The sequence below is a fragment of the Lynx rufus genome, unplaced genomic scaffold, assembly GCF_022079265.1.
Source record: "Lynx rufus isolate CCGP_SWC_20201006 ecotype Redwood Valley unplaced genomic scaffold, mLynRuf1.p SCAF_9, whole genome shotgun sequence".
Lineage (NCBI taxonomy): Eukaryota > Metazoa > Chordata > Mammalia > Carnivora > Felidae > Lynx > Lynx rufus.
The window spans coordinates 45,020,898-45,045,230 of record NW_025814897.1 but is presented as its reverse complement, the minus strand read 5'-3'; the positions used below and the strand labels follow the sequence as shown (position 1 = coordinate 45,045,230).

The window sequence follows — 24,333 nt, the reverse complement described above, 5'->3', positions numbered from 1 at the left end:
CAGAGGATCTGAGGCAGGCTCCAGGCTCTGAGCTGTCAGCACAAAGCCGGGCTGGAACCTATGAACCCTGAGATCATGACCTGAATCGAAGTCAGACGGTTAATTGAGCCATTTAGGCGCCCCTCAAGATGATTCTTTACCACTGGATTGCTCGAGTCCTAGAAGCTTATGCAATGTAGCATGTGATTGAACTTCTTGCATTAGATGGAAAAGGGTTTTAGCATCTGGGGTGGGGGGACATGTGAGGAACCAAAGAAACACAGCAGAACTGGGAGCAGAGGGTAAGGATCCGCAACAACAACATGAATCGAGGAAAGGCAGATTCGGGTTGGGATGGGAGGGTCAGAGAGAATTAAGCAGCTCCACTTTCCTCTCCCATCTCCAAGTAGAGAACAAGTATACAGTATTCCATTAGCTCATCTGATCACAGAACTCTTATCTCACAGAACGCTATCTCATATAACTAGTGTTCCTTTCTGCACAAGTTGGCAATTAATGCTGAGGAGTAGTGCAGCACATCTAGAAGTGGCTATGGATGGTGAAGGGATGGATGCAGAGAGACATCTATTAACTGACTTTGTGTTATACTTGTGGTCTTCCACCCTTACCTCAGCAGCGCTAGATATTTTTGCCTTTCTCCATTTTTCTGATGCTAGCCCCAAACGAAGTTTATGTATGTTTTTAATAGGAGAGTAGCGAGAGACAATGGAAAAGCTGGAAACAATGGGCCTGACTGGTGATGACAAGGTCCTGACATCATCCCCTTTGGGGAGCCTTCCCTGGCCAATGCCCCACGTCCCAACCTGAGCTGGGTCGGGTTGGGTATATCTCTCAGGTGCTTCCATCATAGTCCCTAAAGTAGCTTTAATGGTTGCAATGTCTTTTAGAAATTACCTTCACACTAGATAGTAAACTTCTTGAGAGCAGAAGTGGCACTTTTATGCACTTGGACTGTTACCAGCAGCTTATATAGGGCCTGTTGGCACATACATGCCCAACAAGTAATTTATGAATGAACTGAGCTGTGAAAGGGAGAGAAGAATGGACTAATACCAATTAAAATTACAACAAAATATTGTGAGCTCTTTTATATTGTAGTCTATTATACTGAACTTTCTTTAAACTCAGGATAGCTTTAGACAGTTCATTAATTAAGAGAGCTGGGTCCTAGCCCTGATGTTACTACAACTAGCTTAGTCACTATGAACAGGTCAAGTCTTCTCTCAGGCATTAGTTTTATCAGCTGTGAAAGGAGAGAATTTATATTCTGCCTTTTTTCCAATGCAGTTAAACTGGTGCAAGTCCTAAGAATAACGTTTCTTTAATGGGAAAGATTTCTCAAGTTGAGAATTTAAGAACAAGACGTTTATTTAAGCTATCATTTACTACAGCAAGTGCACTCTATCAACATGATTAGCCATAAGTTCTTGGTTGCAAAAATCAGAAATCCATTGAATTGCCTAGGTCATTTGAAGGGTAGCTCCCAGGAGTTACAGAATTGCTGAATGACCCAGGCCACTCCAAAAACCTTAGGAAATAAAATTAGGCTCTCAAACACCATCAGGTCAGCTTCATTCTTCCCTATCTGTTCAGCAGCTTTCTGCATGTAAAGAGGGCGAGAGCTGCCAGCAGGCTCTGGGCTTACATCCTCATAGCTTTACCACCCAAGAGAAAGGTCCCTTAGCCCCAAACTCAGCTGGAGAAGTGCTGGGGAAGAACTCAGATGAGTCTGGCTTCAGTCACATGTTCACACTGAAGATTAAAGCAACTAAGGGTCCAGGAGAGAATGGTCCCAGGAGAGACCCCACTCAGGTCATATAGACACTATTGGCCAATTATGATGACTTCAGGGACAGAGTATGCAGGAAATGGTAACTTTCATTTGGAAAACCTGTGGGGGGACCTGAAAGGGAATGTTTGGGAGTAGAAGCACAAAAATGGCCACGAAAAAATCACCACAAAATCAGGAAACGCTCAGTTGTATCTACTATACAGCTTTATGCACATTTGTAATTATCTACACTGATGTATTCATGTTTTATTTTATTTATTTTATTTTTATATGTTTATTTTTTATTTATTTTGAGAGCGAAAGAGCAAGCAGGAGAGAGGTAGAGAGAGGGAAAGAGAATCCCAAGCAGGCTCTGAGATGTCAGCACAGAGCCCAATGTGGAGCTCGATCTCATGAACCATGAGATCATGACTGAGCCTAAATCGAGTCAGATGCTTAACAAACTGAGCCACCCAGGCAACCCAACACTAGTATATTCATATTTTAGACAGACATAGCAAGGTATGATTTTTTTAAAAAATAGGAAAATATTTTTCCATAAAGTTGTGCACTATTAAGCAGATATGTATCTAGTGGTACCTGATAACTTTAACATATGCAGAATAAGTGGACATTGAAGCTCTTATATTGGACATGCAAAAAGAGGTAAGTAGAGTTGAGACAGAAATGACCTGAAAAGATGTACCTCATCAGAAAGGTATGAAATAGTTGCTTAATAACTTTTTAAAGGAATAAATGAGGCTCCTGGAAGTTAAGACTTGACCTTAGTTCAGATTTCTGGTTGTTTTTACAGATTTTCACTGAATTAAGTCTATTCAAAAGGACGGTAACTTTGCCAGATAAAGAACATTTCTGCTTCAATTATAAACTTTAAAAATCTTAACTTTGGGGACTCCTGGGTGGTTCAGTTGGTTAAGTAACCAACCCTTGATTTCAGCTCAGGTCAGGATCTCACAATTCATGAGATCAAGACCACACTGGGCTCTGCACTGACGGCAAGGAGACTTCTTGGGATTCTCTCTCTCCCTCTCTCTATGCTCTTCCCCCACTCACTCTCTCTCCCTCAAAATAAATATATAAGCATACTTTTTTAATTTTAAAAAAATTTTAACTTTGTTCTGGAGAACTATTCAAGGTGTATTATATACTTTCTTGCATTGTAAAATACGATTCAGAGGACCTAGCTTTTCTTGCTGACCCTGGGTGCCTTTTACTTTTCCTCTCTTCCTTCTTCTGATGATATTGTGTATATGCAGCTTTAGGTCTACAGCTACTAAGCCAACTTTATGCACTGACACCCTAAGTGTAAATATAGCCTAAAAGGGCTATAAAGGAGTTCTTTTTAATAGACACCTAGCCTTGATTAGAAGGAACAGACTAAAATGATAGCAGCGAAATCAATTGGTGGTTTGATTACAGATAATTTCCACACTCAATTTTATAAGTCTGGTTATTTTATAAGTTATTTATAAGGTACACATACTACGTTAACATTCACATTCAAAGGTGTGGAACAGAGGAATAATTAATTTTGAAGCATGAATAGTGTAGGTCCTAATATCTTCATTTATCAAAGTCCAGACAATAGGAAGGAGACATCACATCTAGAAATATTTCATAAACTGGAAAATAAAATTATAGAGAATAAATGGAAACATATATGTAGGTTTTTTTTCACAGATGGAAAACAACCCATAAGATTGAGTCTGGAGAAAAATAAAGACAATAAACTCAGGAACAGAAATTCTAACTATACAGTCATGAGTAGCCCAGTGAAGAAGAAAGAGGAAGGAGATCTAAAAGAAACCAGTTTGACTACAGGAACATCTCAGTTAAGATTAGTTTTATAACAATTTTTTTTTAACATTTTTTATTTATTTTTGGGACAGAGAGAGACAGAGCATGAATGGGGGAGGGGCAGAGAGAGAGGGAGACACAGAATCGGAAACAGGCTCCAGGCTCCGAGCCATCAGCCCAGAGCCCGACGCGGGGCTCGAACTCCCGGACCGCGAGATCGTGACCTGGCTGAAGTCGGACGCTTAACCGACTGCGCCACCCAGGCGCCCCGAGATTAGTTTTAAAAATAACATGTACACAAGTAGAAGGGAAGTAAACTCAGAAAAGATTCAAGGGTGGTCTGAACTCATCCAGATAGGCTCAGGATGCTCAAACCAAGTCTAAAGACATGCCTGGAGAAAATGATAAAAGCAGAAGACAGTACTGGGATTTATTCAGAGCAAAAGTATTGTCATGAAGGGAAAGCCGAATGCTTAAATAATGTACCACAAGGTTAACAGATGACACAGAGAAGGCAAACCTAACACAAGAAACTAACTTTTCTTTTATAATAAATATTTCAGATTGAGCAATCAAGAGACTGCCTTTCAAATCTTGTCTTTAGTATAATGCCCCCCATCACATCCTGTGAACAAGGTGCATTTGGACAGGCTCCGTGGTAAAATGAGTAGATTGTAGCACAGAGCTCAAGATTCTGCTGGGAACTAACCTCATTTTATCAGAAGTTTGGATGAAGTCATAAAAGGCATGCTGAGCAAATTTTTGTTAGACATACAAGAGGCAGAAGTGACATGATGAAATTTGGATTTTTAGAGTGTTCTTATAGAGGTATAAACACTTCTGTTCATTGTTGGAAAGTATAAATTAGCTCATCATTTTTGAAAATCTATATGGAAATATATAATAAGAACTGTACAAATGTCTATTCCCTTTGATCTAGTAATTCTATTAAGAATAAAGTCCAATAAAAAAGAATAAAGCCCAATTAAGGAATCTTAAATATATAAAATAATTTACATATAAAGATACTTATCATGACATTATAACAGTGAAAAGTAAAAATTGCCTAAATGTATAATAAGAAAAGGAGGGCCAATTATAGAGGATATTATGGTACAGACTTATGATGCAGTATGATTCAGTTACTAAAAATTATATTTACAGAGTATGCCATGGAAAATGCCCATGATAAATGTTAAGGTTGCATATAATATGATGCAATTAGGAAATACAATGTTAACAGTGATTAATCCTGGGTAGGAGTTTATGTGTGAGTTTGTTTTTCATTATTTTTTTAAGTTTATTTATTTTGAGGGAGAGAGAGACAAAGAGAGAGAGAGAGCACACAGTGCAGAGAGAGAGGGAGAGAAAGAGAATCCCAAGTGGGCTTTGCACCATCAGCACAGAGCCCGACGCAGGGCTTGAACACATGAACTGTGAGATTATGATCTGCACTGAAATCAAGGGTTGGATGCTTAACTGACTGAGCCACCCAGGCACCCCTTGTTTTTCATTATTAAGTCCTATTTTTCCTAAACTAGATAACATTTACTTTCTGCACTTTGGCATTTCCATTCATGCCCTGGCTATCTACACAATACATGATATCTCCTCTTCCTTTCCAACAGAATCCCAATATATGTAGGTAGCAAAAACTTGATTTCCCTGGCTTCCTTGTGCTAAGGGTAGCTATGACTAATGAAATTAAGCAGACATCTATTGGGTAAACTTCTAGTAAAGCTATTGTTTTCTGAACTTTAAAAAAGAGGAGTTGGCGTGGGCAAACCCAGCTGTTACATGTCTTTTACCCCTAACCTTTCCAGAATACTTATTCTTGTCTAAAAACAAGTATAGTGGGCAGAAGTCTATGCCATCCCCAAGATTTCTACCTCCTGGGATACATGACCATTGACTATAGCCAGGACCTATGCATATGATGGGATACTCACTCCCTTAATTAGGTTACCTTACATAAGACTTCATTGTAGATGACTGGGGACAGATTCTCCTTCTGACCTTGAAGAGGTAAATCGCCATGTTGTGAAAGGCCACGTGGCTAGAAAGTGACGTCAGCCTCTAGAACCTGAAAGCAACCCCTCGTCAACAGCCATCTGTCGTTGTTTTTAGGGTCTCTTCCAAACTTGTATGCACATAACCCTAACTGAAACTGACACTTTACTTTTATAAGCAAATAGATTAAAAATGAAACTGGAACCATAGATTAAAGCTTCAGAAGAAAATTTAATGGACATTAGTGTAAAATCCTACACTTGGGCTCAAATTATCAGCAGCTTATATCAGTAGCATAAAGATCTTATTTGATAGCATACTATTTGCAAAAATAAGGAGGCTTTTAGATGACCATGAGTGTACACATGTCAACAGCCTGATACAGCTGTTAAGATAAATTAATGCAATAAAATACTATATAAAATTTAAAATGTGATGTAACCAAGGTAAGTTAAAGCCTCATTATACCATGCTCTGTCCAGTCTGTTGGTATGTAATCAACAGACCTGGCTGCTACACAAGAAAGGAAGGAAGGAAGGAAGGAAGGAAGGAAGGAAGGAAGGAAGGAAAGAAAGAAAGAAAGAAAGAAAGAAAGAAAGAAAGAAAGACAGGCAATAGACAAATTACAGAGTATCCAGGGGAAGGAATCAGAATGATTAGGGTTCTTAAAGCCATTTCACGTGAACAACAAGCAGGAGTTCTTAACAAAGAGTTTCACAAAAGAGTGAGAAAAATCAGAGGATTTGTGAAAGCCAAATAAGAAAGTAAATGTTAGAAACTTTCTACATTTGAAAGTACTATTCCAATGTTAATTATCATCATTTTGAACATTCTTGGCAAATAAAAGCTGACTTTCAATCTACATGATGAACTTAGTTTACAAATTTTTTCATAGACCTGAAACTTAAGTTTACATAATTGCTCTCAGAGTTAGATTTAAACATCTCCCACCTCCCCAAAACCTAGTGAAAGCCATCTCCAATCATATCACGGACACTCTGGCCTAGGTTAGAACTCCCAGTGACTTGAAAGAAAGTGCACTGTTGATAGCATAGAGGGAGACAACCATTTAATCACTTTCCTACTTTGTAAAGTGACTCACCAACTAGCAGACATACAGTGAGTAAACCCAAGTTTTGATGCTTTCAAGAGAGAGCCTATAATGTGTACTCTTCTCTAGTTCATCATTTTCCCACCTCACTACTGAAAATAGCAGAAGAAAATAAATTTCAGGCTAATTACATGTAATCTTATTAGGGTTATACACTGAGAAGAGATCGCTGAGTTCCAATCTCAGCTTTTTTGGAAAATGCCTTTGCCCTCTACTACTTTTCCTCTGTATAGCCTCATTTTCTCATCCAAATGTAGGAGTGCCCAGGAATCAGTACTTGGTCCTCTGACCTGCTGCCTGGACTTTCCTCCTGAACTCCAGAATCATGCACAGGTATCTACTTGGCATCTGCTCTTAGAGGTCTTCTAGATTTTAACATATACAAAACTAGGTCTTGACATCTCCTCCACATCTCAGGGCTCCAACCTCAGAAAATGGCAACTCCGTTCTTCTAGATGCTACAGCCAAACACTGCGGAGCTGTCCCAGAATCCTTTTTCTCTTATAACCTCCATTCAAATTGTCAGGAAATCCTATCTGCTGCCTGTTCAAAAAAGCATGTCGTCTTTGACTACTTCCCACAATTTCTCTCTCAGATGCTACAAATAGAGTCCTCGCTAATCTCCTGCTTCCAGTTTTTCCCACTAAAATCCAGGCTCAACATAACCACCAGAAGGATTGTTTACATCAAATCCTATCACATCTCTGATCAAACCCTGTGTCTTCCCATCTCACTCAAGGCAAAACTTAAAGTTATTACAGTGCTCTAACGACTCAGCATGACCCCTGTCATCTTCCTGACCTCATCTCTATTATTCCCACCAGAGTGCCTCTGCACATGCCACACCTTCTTCCTGGATCATTGCCCTCAGCAATCTCTACAGCTCAGTATTGTCCTCTTTCAAATCTTGAACTCAAAAGATAAAAAATAAAAAAATACAACACCACACTTTCTAGTGAAACCAACCTTAGGTAGGTAGCACCTACCCAAGAGTGCTTTCCTTCTTTGAACTCTTTCCTATATCCTGAGCTTACATGCCACACTAGCTCTACACTCCTTCCCCGCTTAAATTTTCTCAGCAGTTAGCTCTACTGACAAACTACACATTACACTTATTCATCTCTTTATTACCTGCCTCCACCATTACAATGCAAGCTTCAAGAAGGCAGGGATTTTATCTGTTGTGTCTGCTGGTATAGCTCTGGTGCTCACAACTGTGCCTGTCACATAGAGGAGAGGTGCTCAATGATTATTTGATAAATGGCTGAATGAAACTACAAAATAAGTAGTTAGACCATAAGATGATTATGAAGTGCTCTCCAGATCTACTTGTCCTAGGTTTCGACAGAATGGTAGAGGAAGATATAATGACATGATGATTTGGGGGTTCAGTATGGGTTTCTGTTACTATGGAAACAGTTGAGCTCTTTAGACCTTGGTCATTTGAAATTACTGTTCATGTCTGTCCTTTATGAAATCTGAAACATAAGAACTAAAGTTATAACCAGATGAACCAGAGGATGATAATTCTCCTTCCAAAGGAACTTTTCCTTGTCAAAGGGAGAGCTGTCATAATGAGCTTCTTGAGGTAGCACTAAAAAATGGGACTTACATACAATGTTTCAGAAACATATTGTATAGGCAATTCTAGGCACCCCAATTCTGACCCTCTTTTTCATTTTGGGAATCCTGGGAAACATAAAAACTGGAGGACTTGCTTTATGGTACACAAAGATTATGCCTACACTAGAAAATTCAAAGGGACCAAGAATTAGAAAAGCTTTCTACAGAGAAATTCCTTCCCTGAAGCAACCTTTGACAGGCAAATGATTCTCAAAAGATGATTCTACCTCATTTAGTTCATGGAAACAGATTTACAACCCTTGATTTTACCATCACTGACTTTTCTACCTCATACCTAGGACAAATTTAATCACTTCAGAATACCCCTGGACACGTCAGGCTAACCTAGTCTTTGAACAGTGTCCTAGCATGTTAGGTCAATGAATAGGCTTCTGAGAAGCTGCTGCTGCTTCTCATTTCTATCTAATGGGATATTGGTTTTTCCTCCAATCCCAGCAGGCCCTCCCAAGAAATCAATACCTCACTAGTCAGTGAAGCAGACAGAGATGAAACAGAAGGCCTTGGGAGAGCAGGGCTGCTGCCCGCAAATCTAAGACCACTTGTGTCAAAGATGGCAAACAAGACACATCAAAGAAGGTAAATGACCACAAAACAGGAACAAACAAAATCAATACCGAAAAATAATGAAGTAACACAGGGAGGGAGAAGACAAACATGTCTTAGTAACAAAACCTCTACAGACACAAGGAAGCAACACTTCCCAGAATGTTCTGACAGTGGTTCTGACAAAGGAGACACAGCTTTTGCCTGTTGGTTGTCTTTTTCAAAGTAGAAAGCTGGTATGGAAAGCACCAGGCATACCCAGAATCAATCAGACCTGAGTTTAAGTCCCAGCTCTGAGACTCACTAGTTGTGTGACTTTGGGTAAGTTACTTAAATCCTGTTGTGCTGTAGTTTCCACATAATAAAATGAGGATAAAATAACCCTAATTTTAAAAGAAACTATAATGAGTTAAATTATATAATGACTAAACTTGAGTCAGAAATAAAGTAGATAATCAGCAAAAAGGTCAAAGAGCACGGGTACCTTCCAGTTAAACATGGCAGACTGAGGGAATAGGTTTATTCCCTATCCTTGCCAAAACACTGAAAACAAATGATTTGAAAGAAATAAAACATTTCAATTAGCATCTCAAGAACTAAAAGAACGAGAAAATATGCAGCAGCATTCAAGAGATTTCAACACATTTTTAGAAATCAGAACACAATGGAGAATAGTAGTGGATTTATAAAAACTATTCAAAGATCCCTTTGAATAGAGGGATCTGGGTTCTAATTCTGACTCTGCCACTTGCTAACCATATGATCATGGGTAAATCATTTGACGTCTCTAAGCCTCAGCTCCTTAATTTGTAAAACATGCATAACACTATGTGGTTCATGAGGGTTTGTGAGAAGTAAATGAAACAAATAAAGCACTTAGGACAAGGCCTGGGAATAAGAGTATGAGTGTGTTTCATAAATATAAACCAACTATGATTCTTAATAATAAGATTCTTTGTGGTTTCGTATTGACAAGTTTCTGATTACTGTAAAGCTACTAACTGCAGTAGTGACATGTTCTCACTTAAGATATCTTAAGAGTAAAGATGAAAAGCTTGTCTTTGCTTTTAAGAACACCCAGAATCTCCTAACAGTGGCTTCTAAAGACCCTCTGCATGGCACCCCTTAAAAAGGAGTTCTTCTCATGAGTCCCCTTTGGATCTTCCTTTGGGGACTCTCTCATCCTTGGTGACACACAACAAACATCAAGGAAGCTGTCTCACTCTCAGGCACAGATAACAGCCTTTCCTTCAAGTGTTCCTACACCTCACATAGAAGCCACCAATTTTTACAGAAATTCATACTGTATTATAATTATTTGTTTATATGAGTTTCCCTCTAGGAAACTGGGAAGTTCTTAATGGGAAGAATCTATGCCCTTTATGATCAGTGCCCCAGTGGTTGGCAAAGTGCCTACCTGAACACACACATAGTAGCTATTCAAGGAATACTTCAGGAATGAATGAATGAATGAATGAATGAATGAGTGAACGAACAAAGTATAACACAATGCATCTCAACCAAGGTGCATACCAACATCACCAAAGACCATTTTCTAAAAACATATATCTATGCACCTCCAGACACCTCAGAGCAGGGCTGAGCCATGTGGAATCTTAGCAAGCTCTTCAGGAGTTCCTGATGTACAACTTTTCAAGAATCATTGTCACTGGATAGAGTTCTGGACTAGATCTGAAGTCTGGGCCTGGTTTCTCCAAAGCCTCTCTGGAACTCCATTTTATGAATAGTAAGAAAAGGCCAATATGCTAGCCATTGTGCATGGCTCAAATGACAGGAGCTGAACAAAAGGAGAGATGCATGGAAACAAGATGATGGGAATTTCAATGAGGAAAAGATACTAAATTCTGGTCCTGGGGTGTGAAGGAGGAATAAGCCAGATAATAAGATCCACAGGCTAATGGGAGATTCTTGCGGGATGCTGTGCAGTGTTACCAAGAAAAGAATTCTGCAGTTCCCAGTTTAGGGCCCAAGGCATTAGGGGGGATATTTCCCTCATCTTCATTTCTTTCTCTGCTCCCCGCTCCACACTGCAGGGCACTGCAACCTCCCTGCTGTGCAAAGGATCTATAAAGGTTTCTGGATGAAAGCAGTTATGTAATGTGGAGTCCTCCTGGGAAATACAGTAGTAAATTAATTTTTCTCCTTCTGCACAGTTCTCTAAGGACAGAAATACCCCCATAAAGGGTAGGAAAAAGAATAATAGGGTAAAAGAATCTTCTGAAAGAGTCCTTGAGAAGCAGCATAGCAAACAATTCTGTTCCATCCAATGACCACTGACCAAATGACCACTATGGATGCTCAAGCCACTGAGCTGGTGGCTGCCCAGGAAGATTTCACAGTGCAGTACAGAGGGCAGGCTCACAAAGAAAGAATCTTGACCCAATTGTGATAAGAAACAGGAAAGACTACCTGAGGGTTAGTAACCAATAGCACTTGAGTCAAGTTCTGAAGGAAGAATGAGAGGGAGGTGAATAACTGTAAGAAGCATGTCCCAGACAAAGGGAAAAGCAAGATGTGAACAGGGGATGTGAAGCAGTTCAGTAACATTAGGGATAAATGGAAGGACAAAAAAGGGGCAAGAAAGAATCTCACTGTGGGTTTTCTATGCTCAGGAACAAGGGGTTTCTGAAGGGTGAGTAACCTAGTTATAAGGGTGCATGGCTTAGATGTCCAGGTGGATGTGAGGTCTCCACATCAGATGATCTGACTGGCAGAAAAGCCAATGAATTCAGTTTCAGATGTGTTGGGTTTGAAGAGTTGTCTGGGTGAAATCCAGGTAGAGACCCAGAAGGATATGGAAGTCTGAAGTTTGGGAAAGAAGTCATGGTTAGAGATCAAGATCCAGGAGGAAAGCTGACTCCAGAAACATAAATCAATGAGCATGGCTGTGCTCCAATAAAACTTTATTTACAAAATAGGAGGTAGGCTATATACTTGGGCTGCAGGCTATAGTTCTCTGATCCCTGTTCCAAGGTGTCTAAATTTGAATCAAAAAGTAGGGCCTACAGAAGATTCTTGAATTATCAAAGTGATCCCTTGGGTAGATTGAGTTTTTAGCACCATGCAGTACAGACTATCATAAGCAAAGTCTGGAAATAGACTATTAAAACTGTCCAAATGTCAGACAGGACCTAAGCTTTATGAAATGAAAGTGTAAAACATGCAGGAGAGAAGGACATATGGAACACCTTGCCCCCTGCACACCAAACTATGACTATATCCTCTGAGGATCCACATCTACTTTCCTACAACATTTTAGTCATAGTTGGATCTCAGATTCTCTAGAAAATTTTAAGCACAGACTAGAAAACCTCTAGAGAACCAATTTGGCTAAAGATAAAAATTAAAACATTATTATTAATTTACATTGATTCACAAGCAGGTGAGTATCTTGAGTTTCAGGCTCTGGCACTTAAGCTCTTCTCAACTTCAAGAAACAAGTCACTTTTTTTGTTGTTGTTGTAGGGCATTAAGAATCTGTCAGAAGCAGTGATTCCAATGGTTGTGCTACAGACTATTAAACATTGCCACCATTTCCTTTAAATAACGTCTTCTAACTTGGCTCTGATTATAGATTCCAGATTGGGCCCTTCCTTTTATGTCCCTAACTACAAACAGCTCTAATCAGACCAGCTAAAAATATAGGGTTAAATGTGCTGGGACAAAGTAAGTGAGTGAACGCTCATCCTAAATTCTTTGGAGACAGACGCTTAAAACCTGTAAGATCTATTTCCTATAGGAAATTCTAACATTTTAAGAATAAGAACTGGCACCTCATAACATGCTCTGAACTCAGAAAGACCTTAATATACATCATTCACAGCACAGACCTGGACAGTCACTCAATACAAATTGTATTGAATCAGTGATTGCATCAGTGACTGTCAAGAATTTTTTCATGGTTTGACATTTGAAAAATGAGAATAATCAGAGATGGCCTACTACCCAATTTAAAAATAAAAGGTTTTTTTTTTTTAAATGGTGTTCTCTACTCAATCCGCTAAAAGTGAATTAGAATAGCCATCTACCCATACCCAGATGGCATTATCTATGCATTTTCAGTTTGTATGAATGCATTATGTTTCTAAGTGTATATTTTTTAGAAGCCTATGAAATAAATCATATGTGATACTACTCTTCAGGCAGCTTCCAGAAAAAACTAGCCACTTCTTAACTGCTGCATATTTTAGCTTGCAGAATAATAATAATAATAATAATAATAATAATAGCTCAGTAAACAACAAAACATAGAAAACTTTCCTTTTAAATGAAAATTCTAGGCCAGCATTTCCTAAGCTTGTTCCACTATTTTGTTAAGTGTTCCACATGACCAAACACATTTAGGTACTGCTGCATGGTGTAGACCCTTCTTTTTTTTTTTTAATGCTTATTTATTTATTTTGAGAGAAAGAGAGAGCATGAGCGCACATACATGAGTGGGGGAGGGGCAGAGAGAGGGAGAGAGAGAATCCCAAGTAGGCTCTGCACTCTCAGGGCAGAGTTGGACGTGAGGCTCAATGTCACAAACCCACGAGATCACGAACTGAGTCGAAATCAAGAGTCAGACACTTATCGACTGGGCCACCCAGGTGCTCCTCTTCTTGAAGGAGACAGCAGAAAAAGCCATCATTTTTATTTTTAGAAATCACACTGGCTATAGGGCACACTTTGATTTTGAAATGTTAACATATGAAAGAACAAAAAGAGTATGTTAGAATTTAAAAAAAAAAGGCAGTAGTGGAGCACCTGGGTGGCTCAGTTGGTTGAGCATCCTACTTGGGCTTAGGTCATGATCTCACGACTTGTGAGTTCAAGCCCCGCATCAGGCTCTGTGCTGACAGCTCAGAGCCTAGACCCTGCTTCAGATTCTGTGTCTCCCTCTCTCTCTCTGCCCTTCTCCACTTGTGCTCTGTCTCTCTCTCTCTAAAAAATAAACATTGAAAAAAAATTTTTAAAGGCCATAGTTATACAGTTTTAGGAAAGTCACTCAAGTCTCAACTTTTTTTTTCTTTAAAATGGTAATAATAATAATGCCTACTCTGTAGGCTCATGAGAAGGATTGAATGAGTGCATGTGCATGAAAATCTCCACATGAAGCTCACATATAGAAAACAGCAAGAGATACGGCCACAGTTCTTCCTGGAGATTCAGAATGCACATTAGAATATCAAAGTCCTAAGAAGTCCTGCAGCAAGGGAAGCAGTTATTCAGGTTGGATTTCTCAAACATATGCAACCATGTATATTAATCCAGGTTCTCAGTTGTAAGACACAGAATCTGAAGTGCCAAATACAGAATAGTGTATTCAAGAGGTATTGTGTAGCTTGTACATTTATTCAGCAGTCTTATGAAATAGGCTCAAGCCTAAGCTTCCAGAAACTCAAGCCCTAAATAAAACAGGCCTGATAAGGACACAATGCCAGCCACCAGTGAGCACTGCGTCCCATAATCTGTGAAGCTTCGAGAAACTGAACTTGAATGCAACTGTCCCTGGGGCCAGCAGTGATTATCTTTCTGGGTCAAACACAGGACCCTGAAAATTCTGCTGTCTCCCAAGGATGGAGTCCTGCTCTGCCTCCACCCCCCTCTCCACCACCAAAAAATGGATTTTACATTGTACCTTCTTCCTCTAGTTGTCCACTTCTCCATCAGTATGATTGGTGGAGGGGCTCCTGGGTGGCTCAGTCGGTTAAGCGTCTGACTCTTGGTTTCGGCACAGGTCATGCTCTCATGGTTTGTGAGAGTGAGTCCCTTATTTGGCTCTGTGTTGACAGTGCAGAGCCTGCTTGAGATCCTCTCCCTCCTCTCTCTCTCTCTGCCCCAACCCTGCTCATGCTCTCTCTCTTTCTCTCTCAAAATAAGTATTATTGGTGGAATCTAGGTCACATGCCTGTGGTCTGGCTGCAAAGAAAGCAAAAGAAGAAAGTTCTATGGGTTCTTCCTGAGAAGGTAAGCCTGCTATGGCTGGGGGTTCCCCTAAAGATAGCAAACATGTATAATAACTGCTAGAAATCCAAAATACATGAAAAACATCCATTACACTGAGGAAAACCTACTCCTCCCTGTAAGAAATTAATATGTTCTTATAGAGAACACTTCTGAGTATACTCCCTCTCCCAGAAGGACAAACATCAACATTTTTCTTTGTAACTGCAGGGAAGAGACCAAAATTGAGTGGAGTTTAATGTAAGAAAATTTCTTCCTGGGGAACCCAGTGATTTTAGAACATTCTAAGAAAGAGAGTGGGCCTAAAATGGAGCTAAACATAGGATAGGAACAGCCATGGAAATCTGCCAGGAGTAGGGCATGAGGTGGAGGGGAGCATGAGCCAGGAGCACTGAAGTTCTTTCTGTGACTTTGGTTCCTGTCACCACCATTGGATAGCTATTACTTGCTCCACTATTTCCCATCTACCCAGGCATTTTCCTGGTCTCCTGTTTCTAAACACAGCCACTCGTGAACCACTGTACCATAAAAGCAGGATGGGACAGCCTGTAAAGAGCTAAGATATAGAAGCATACCCTTCCACCAAGTGCAGCTGTTGTGTGCATTAGAGCTAAATACAGATGGTGATATCCAGACCAGCGGATGGGTTGTGCAAACAGATAACAGAGATGTTATGTTTGAGGGGTAGGTGTGGTGTGTATATGTGATCAGACATAACATATACATTATGTCACTTAATGTTCTTGACAACCCTAGAAGGTAAGTGGGTGTGGCCAGAAAGTGAATCCAAAAGAAGCAACTGGTGGAGATTCAGGTAATGGGCACCAAGAATAGACGAGGTAAATGGCTCAACAGGTAGCAGGGCCCCATCAGCCAGTGAGAAGGGCCCAGAAGATAGGACTGCCAACTCTGGGGATGCTCCAACAAGAACAGACCAAGGCTCTCATCGTAAAGAGACAAATCTACCAAAACATATTATAGAGACTGGGCTTAGGCACAAGGGTGCATAAAATAGACATTAGTAGAGTTAAGATCTGATGTGGACAGTGAGATGTACTAGAGCTCCTGATCTATATGGTGACGATGTAAATTCAAATTACAAACCAAGAATGGGTTGTTCCAATAATCACGCCAGGACAGCAGGATAAACCAGGAACGCCCTTGGAAAATGGGACATGTAATCACCCCCAATTATATATTATCTGGTCCTAGTGAATCCACAGGTAGAATTCAAGTAAACATGGCTGAGAAAAAAAAAGAATATAAAGGTTGAAAACTAAAGAAAACTTATTCACAACAGTTTTTCTTTTTATTCCTCTGGTTTTAATATTTGAAGAAATGGTGTAAAAAGATCATAGATGCTAGCATACACCTAATTTTTTCTCTCTTAAATCACAGCCAGAGGCTACCATGAGTGTTCCAACAACAGCAGTGAGACATAAAAACTCTTATGGAAAATTATTCGACAAGACTGAAGAGCAAAAGGGCAAATTTCCCTCAGCAGCAAGGTCAGCATCAAGATGGAGGCTAGTCCCAGTGACTTTTCAAACAACCTGTTAGTTTCAGCTTTAGAAATGGCCAAGCTACAGGACTGCTACAAGATGTGGCCATGGCGACAAAGCCAAAGGTCATGGCCTTTGGTCCATCAGAAGTTTTAGAGTCATAAAAAAGGAAATCAGTTGTTTATCACCAGACAGATCATGACATCCCACAAAAGGATTCTAATTGTTAGTAGATTCACTTTCTAAGACAAAGATCTCTATAGGAAATGTTCCCTGCCCCCAAATGTTGTAATCAAAGAATAAATGGATCGCAGTTCCACATGCTGCCATCTTGTCTTTGGGTAGACAGTTTGATCTGGGCCTCTATTTTGTAAATGCTGTAATACTATCCTCAGAAGTTAAGCAGAGCTTTATCAGAGATCATTTAAAAATGACTTTTTGAGCAGTTTGACACTCCAGCATCAATGCTGCAGTATTGTTCCTGAGATGCTAGATATTAACTTTGAATACTAACCTGGCACTGGGAAGACATTTTCATTATTAAGACATTTGGGACAATTTCAATAGCAGTATGTTTGGAGGGAAGAAGGCATTGAGTGCAATACAATGAGGCCTTGTACCCTCTTTAGCATTTCAGCACACTTTAGGCTTGTGAAATCCCTCCACCCTCTCTCTGTACAAAGCTTCTCTTCAAAGTTTACACTGGCAGGGATTTGGAGGATTAAAAATCCAGTATCTAAGTACAGTGGGTCAGTCAGGCCTTAAGTTAATGAACCTCATGCTCTTAAGCAGAGTTTGACTGCCATGGTGGAACAAGAAATGTCAAAGTGAGGTTAAAGAAAATGCCCAGAAGGTCCTTTGGTCTACAAGCAATTTCAGCCCTCCTCACAAACTCATAGGTCTTTTCCTTTCCTTTCTTTTCTTTTCTTCTTTTTCTATTTTTTTTATTTATTTATTTGTTTTGCTAACACTTTTCCCCATATACCACCTTATATGTTTACTTTATATTTTATTGTTATCCATGAGGTCAGGATTTTGTCTTTTTTATGCATTTCTGTATTCCCAGTGTCTGGTACATAACAGGTGTTCAATAATATTTGTTAAATGAATGAATGAATGAATGAATGAATGAATGATGGAAGACTCCCTCATCATATATATGAGTCATTCATTCTAGTTTGCCCTTCAAATGGAAAGTAACCTATTGGGAAAAAGAGTTCTCTAAAATCTTATTCTTCTACCCCTGTACCTGGAGTTTTGAGCAGGAGAGCAATTATTTTGAAAGAAAGGAATCTGAAGGAAAATGCAGAAGTTGTAGAGTGAAACTTAGGATAGGGCTAAGGAATAAAGAGAATAGGTGAATTCACACACATTTTGGAATTTAAAAAGAAAACAGCAATATCAACATCCAAAAATCAAACTATAAAAAATGTCATATTTCTTTAATTTGTGTAATTTAATCAGACCTGTGAGTTTTGCTCTGCATCTCTCTCTTTACAGTAATTCGTCAAACAAACAAACCAAAAAGGTTCACTGACAAGTAGAGTAGAAAGGCAGTAGAAAATGATGGATACTGTGGCCTGAATTAAAAGATAATCCCAAGAAATAAGGGAAACAAAAGGTTTTGGAAGAAGAGACAAAATAGCACACCGTGGCTCCAAGGAAGGCAAAAATGCCAGGCACTGAGAAGTAGCAACTTCCCAAAACAGGCCAGCTCAGAGACATCACTCTCATTGAGACTCTCCAGGACATGAGGGGAACAAAGGAACATCCCAACTAGGACAGAAAAAGTGGCACCACCACCCTCTTCTCCATCTCTAGCATCCCCCAACCCACTCAGTTGCTTAACGACTGCTGGTATTCAGACTTCAGTGAGGGGCACCTGGGTGACTCAGTTGGTTAAACATGTGACTCTTGGTTTCAGCTCAGGTCATGATCTCTCGATTCATGGGATCGAGCCCCATATTGGGCTCTGTGCTGACAGCGTGGAGCCTTCTTGGGCTTTTCTCTCTCCCTCTCTCTCTCTCAAAATGAATAAATAAAGTTTTAAAAATAAATAAATGAACTTCAGTGATAGTCTCAACTCAGGTTTTTCTTTCCAATCCCTATAGCCTTTACCTTCGTTCAAAGCCTTGCCATTTTCCCACAGGAATTCAATCACTACTACGTTACTCTGTCTCCAGGTTGACCTGCCTCCAGTCTGTCTTGCCCTAGTCCCCAGGGAAAATCTGACCATTCTTCTCTCCAGCATGAAACAGGTCTCAGACTCCTCCTCAGCCTATTTGAATGATGTCCACTAAAGTTATATTTTCAAACCATTCTCTAGTGATTGCACAAATGTTCACAATAAGGCCTTACTGTGATTTCCATAAGTACAGAGACAATGCCTATCTTATTCATAGTTGAATCCCAAACAACCAGCACAGTGCCTGTGCTCCACTCCCTAAGTATTTATTTTGTGTTTTTCACAAATAAATAAAATGGGAAAATTATGATATAAAACTAAGCAGAATGCAATCCTAATAATGTAAAATATATGTATACATTTATATGTAAAATATATAAATATTATACAAATATATATTATAAAATATAATTTATAAATATAAAATATATAAAATGTTTCATATATTTTATACTTATATTTTTAACATATATGTAAACTTACATTATGTTATGTTAATTTATGTATTTTTTCACTTTCAAAATTTACCATAAAAGCTTTTTTTTTCTCTCTCTGATACTGAGATACAAAAATATAAGCAAAAACAAAAGGGAGTAAAGCAAAAACCATGCATCTGACAGATGAGATGGCAGCATGGGGCATTATGGGAACAATAATATCCTTATCACACCACATTGGGTTCTTCATCTTCCAGCCCTGACTCTGCCCCACTCCCTGCTACTCCTCCACCACCTGAAGAGTGAGCAGTGCCAAACCACATGATGTTCTTCACAGTGATACTGGCTAACTACTTTCTCACTCCACTATTCCAGTATTCCCAATGTGGTAGTTCTGCGTTCCTGCCATCTTTTCATTTCTAGGGCAAAGCACCATGCCTGGCATACAGAAGAACATATTAAATATTGATGGAATAAATTAATTAATACATGGATAAGGCAGTGACACTGAATGCAAGGCCCATTTCTTTCATTCACTCTAAAATCATACTTACCTAACAGGGTTGTTATTGAGGACTAAATGAGAAAATGCACGTAAAACATGCCTGACATATAATAAGCACTCACTAAACAAACACAGTTATTAACTATTATTACTGTGACCATGTACAAGTTGCTTTTTGCTCTCTTAGCCAAAATCATCTTTTTAAAAAATTTTTTAAGGTTTATTTATTTTTGAGGGAGACAGAATGAGAGCGGGGAGCGAGGGAGGGGCAGAGAGAGAGGGAGACACAGAATCTGAAGCAGGCTCCAGGTTCTGAGCTGTCAGCACAGAGTCCGATGTGGGGCTTGAACTCAAGAACCACAAGATCATGACCTGAACTGAAGTCGGACACTTAACCAACTGAGCCACCCAGGTGCCCCTGCCAAAATCATCTTAAATTGTGGATAGTAATTTCTGCCCTGGCAACTCATCCTCTTGAGATGAGAAAGAGCTTAAAACAATCTGGGAAATACAAATGACTAAACAAACACATATTATCATCATTATGATGATGATAATGATTATATGATTATTGTCTTTGTGAATCTTGCCTAATAGGTTTCTCCTTTAAGGTCACATTACCTTGGCTGATGTTTCAAACCATCCTACGAAACCATGCTCCTTGCAGAACTGGTCCATCTTGAGGCCATTGTTCGTGAGCACATCCTTCCCCTGGTCACATTTGTTGGCCAACAAAACCACTGAAACTGGTTTGCCATTAGGAAGACTTAACTTTGAGTCCAAATCATTTTTCCACTTTGTCACTGCTTCAAATGTAGCTGGCCTGGTGACATCGAAGACAATAAATGCGCCCATAGCTTCTCTGTAATAGACCCTTGTCATATTTCCAAATCTTTCTTGACCTATCACCAAAAAGAAAGAGAAATCAAAAACTCATTACAATTGTAAACCGAATCATATACTGGAACCTCTCAAGGTGTCCAGTGTGAGCAGATACCTCACTAAAGTGCTTCAGTACTTATCTTTAAAGAGTGAGCTAAGTACACAATCAGTATGATGTAGGTAGTGAAACCAGAGTTCCGGAGCAGAATTTATGACCAAAATTGACTGGGATTTCAGCTAATTAACAAAATGGAATGAATCTTATTGGTTGTAACTCTATCCACTAGCAGTAGCTGAAGACAGGAGCTAATGAAGGGTGGGTTTATATTTTTTGAACCCAAAACTCCAGAAGTGTATGGCCAAAGGCCTTTTATTCTGATTTGGTAATTTATTCATGTGAAGAGTCTTATAAAGTTATACAAATTAAAATAAAGCGAGGTGTGTATTTAATAAGCCAACTTCTCTCAAAAAGAATAAAACGCCGGAACTGGCCTATATCTAAGGACATATAGGTCAACAATTGTAAAAACACTTTACATTTAACTCTGAGTACAAGATGTTGTGATGGTGAGTTTTAATTCAAGTTAAAAAACTCTTTTATAGGTTGTGATATTCACATGGGCATTAGCATTGCAGATTTTTTTTTTTAATTTTTTTTTCAACGTTTATTTATTTTTGAGACAGAGAGAGACAGAGCATGAACGGGGGAGGGGCAGACGGAGAGGGAGACACAGAGTCAGAAACAGGCTCCAGGCTCTGAGCCATCAGCCCAGAGCCCGACGCGGGGCTCGAACTCCCGGACCGCGAGATCGTGACCTGGCTGAAGTCGGACGCTTAACCGACTGCGCCACCCAGGCGCCCCAGCATTGCAGATTTGAAGAGGAAATGATCCACAGCACTAGTGAAAATGGATGCAGGTCAAGGGTTCCGCCCTAATGGTCCTATAGTGTGTGAGCCTGTGTGCTCACGCATGTATCACTGGAAAGAAGAGCATTTGGTGGGGGCCAGCACATGATGATCCTAAAACATTCCTTACATGGGTTTCACCACAGAAGCTTTGTTTTCTTCCCCATAGTTGTCTAGTCAATGAAAGAAAGTGGTATAATACTCTTCATATGACACACAACCCACAGATGAACTTTCATTTCTCCCAAATGAGTTTTAAATTTCTTTTATTTTCTTTCTTTTTTTAGTTCCTAATGCAAACAGTGATCTCCTTTGATACTGCTCAGGGTGGCCATGACATTTCAGGAAGAGAGGGGAAAAAAAGGCTTCTGTGATCATTTGGGACTCTGAAGGCCTCTAGGCTTTGCACAGTTGTCTTATGATCCCTTTCAGGGAACTAATCAGATGAAAAGCAAAGTCATGGGTTATTCAATAATCTGCTTGTCCAGAGATTTTCATAGTAGAGTAAGGGGGTCTTGAAGAAGAAAGATTTTTACATTTAAAATATATGGCAAAGGGTCATTTTTAAGACTAATGCAAAAAAACAATGTATAGGCTTAACACCTTTATAGGAATTCAAAAAGGAAAATCTGTATGTATGTGTGTGTGTGTTTGAGTTCATAAGGGTATGTGTGCCAGATCAGAAACAAAGAGAAAAAAGTGATCTTTGTACACTGAGGTCACTGGGCTGGTGGACTTGAAAAGTTTATATTTCCGGTGATCTGATAAGAGGTCACATTCAGAAAAGGGCATTTCTAGCACTCACATTTTATCCTTCCTTTGTCAGCTGATAGCTCTCTCTCTGCTGTTTTTTATTAAAAGAATGAGAACCATGTGACTTTTCATGAATCCCTACAAATGGCCAATGTAGAGACCTGAGGAGAGTATCATAGGTAACTTACTTAAAAAAAAAAAAAAAAAAGACCATAGTTCAAAAATTCCCTGTGGGGTTAGATCACTCATTGAACATACATTTACTGGATAGCTAATACGGTCCAGGCTCTGTACTTTGTGCTGGAAATACATAATTTTTTGCCCTTGAACTGCTAAACTAAGAAGTGTCATACTGGATGCTTGCACTAAAAATGATCCAATTCAGCAGGTAGGTTCTCTTTTCTCTTAGATTCTACACACACATCCATAGCCCTGTTGATGTGACTCATGATTCAATGTTCAGCTTCCAGGAAAGTTAAATGACAAAGCAATCAACTGAACCACAAAAGTTAATACGATGGCTGCAGTAATAATTTGGAAAACCTTGCTGCAGAAGGCAGTAAATTAAATGGTCAGAAGATACCGGTCTTCATTTTAATCACTGGTTACCAGTGCAGCCTTAGACAAATGTATTCCTCTTCGTAAGACTACGTTTTCTCACCTGTGCTTATTATTGTATGTCAGGCATGTTTTACATGCATGAATTTGTTTTGGCTGACCTCCTAGGTCCCTTGCTGTTTTCCTGCTTCTAGAGTTAAAATATTCCTAGTAAATTAATGCTTGGCCCTCTGTCCCAACGGCCTTAAGTGGTCCATTTGGTGTCACAGACTCATCTAAAAATATACACAAGCAATACAGTCATAATGTTTATTTAATGGATTTTCACTTGGTAATTAATACTCTATAGATGTTCTCAGTGCACATAATCAAGCTGTGAATCTTCTACACAGGCATAGAAACAAGAGGAGGAAGTGTGTTGGGTTTTCTGTTAAACTGGGCACATTCATTTACCACTCCACTACTAACCAACCAGCTCTGTGACCTCAGATTAGTCACCGTACCATTCTGAGCCTCAGCTTTCCTTATTGGTAAAATAGGGAAATGGGATTGGATACCGGAAACTAAATTTGTTATTGCCTCTGGCAACCCCTCTAATCAACCTCCTCAGATGCAGGCAACCAGCTCTCCACCTCCTACTCCCTCCGTGTTCCCTCCAGTTCTCAGCATCACTAGTAATATTGTGCCCCAGAGCGGTACCTTCAAGTCATCTGACTCTTTCTTCGCCTCTCTGTCCAAAGGGTCTCCAACATTCTACCAATGCTTCTGTTTCAGAAGCAGCCCCTGATCAGTCCTCTTCCCCATCAGCACTGCTACTGATCTTAAAATAAATATAAATATAAACATAGGTCTTCAGACATTCTGGCAGCATAAGGGATCACCAGATCACAGGAAGGAAATGAAGTCATTATCTTAAAGAGCTATCTGCACCCCCCTGTTCATTGCAGCATTGTCCACAAGGAATGAGACATGGCAACCTCTTAAGTGTCTATCAGTGAATGAATGAATGAATGAATGAAGAAAACGTGGTATATGCATACAGTGAAATATTATTCAGCCACAAAAAAGAAGGAAATTCTTCCTTTTGCAACAACATGGCAAATGCTATGAGAACATTATGGTAAGTGAAATAAGTCAGACAGAGGAAAAAAATACTATATCATCTCATTTATATGTGGAATCCAAAAAAGTCAAACTTGTAGAAACAGAGAGTAGAAAGGTGGTTGCCGAAGTCTGAGAGTGAGAGAAACGGGGAGATGTTGGCCAAAGGATATAGACCTCCAGTTATAAGATAAATAAGTGGTGGGATCTAATATATAGTATGATGATTATAATTAATAATACTGTATTATGTGTATAAAGTTGCTAAAAGAGTAGTTCTTACATGTTCCCACCACAGACAAAAAAAAAAAAAAAAAGGGAATTATGTAAGGTGATGGAGGTGTCCATCCTATCGTAGTAATCATTTTGAAATATATAAATATATCAAGCCATCATGCTGTACAGCTTAAATTTACACGTTACATGCCAATTATATTTCAATATAGCAGGAAAGAAAATGCATCTTAGGTATTTATAGAACACCCATTCCTGGGCCATGTTCTTCAGAGATTCTTACATGGTAGTTTTATATGGGGCTCAGGAATCTGTCTTTTTAAGCAGTCCCTAGGTGAAATCTTAAAACCATTTCTGTATTAATCCACTTTCAAAATGTAAACATTACCATTATGCTCTATTGCTT

At 39.3% G+C, this 24,333-nt stretch overlaps 1 protein-coding gene across 3 annotated transcripts in view; it reads right to left on the bottom strand.

Annotated features, from left to right (window-relative positions):
* RAB38 (RAB38, member RAS oncogene family) overlaps positions 1-24,333 on the bottom strand; it is a 128,497-nt gene that overhangs the window by 14,080 nt on the left and 90,084 nt on the right. For all 3 annotated transcript variants that reach the window (XM_047071807.1, XM_047071809.1, XM_047071808.1), the window contains one exon: positions 20,115-20,395. In XM_047071807.1, coding sequence (XP_046927763.1) covers positions 20,115-20,395 — 281 coding nt within the window. The remainder of the gene's footprint in view (positions 1-20,114; positions 20,396-24,333) is intronic.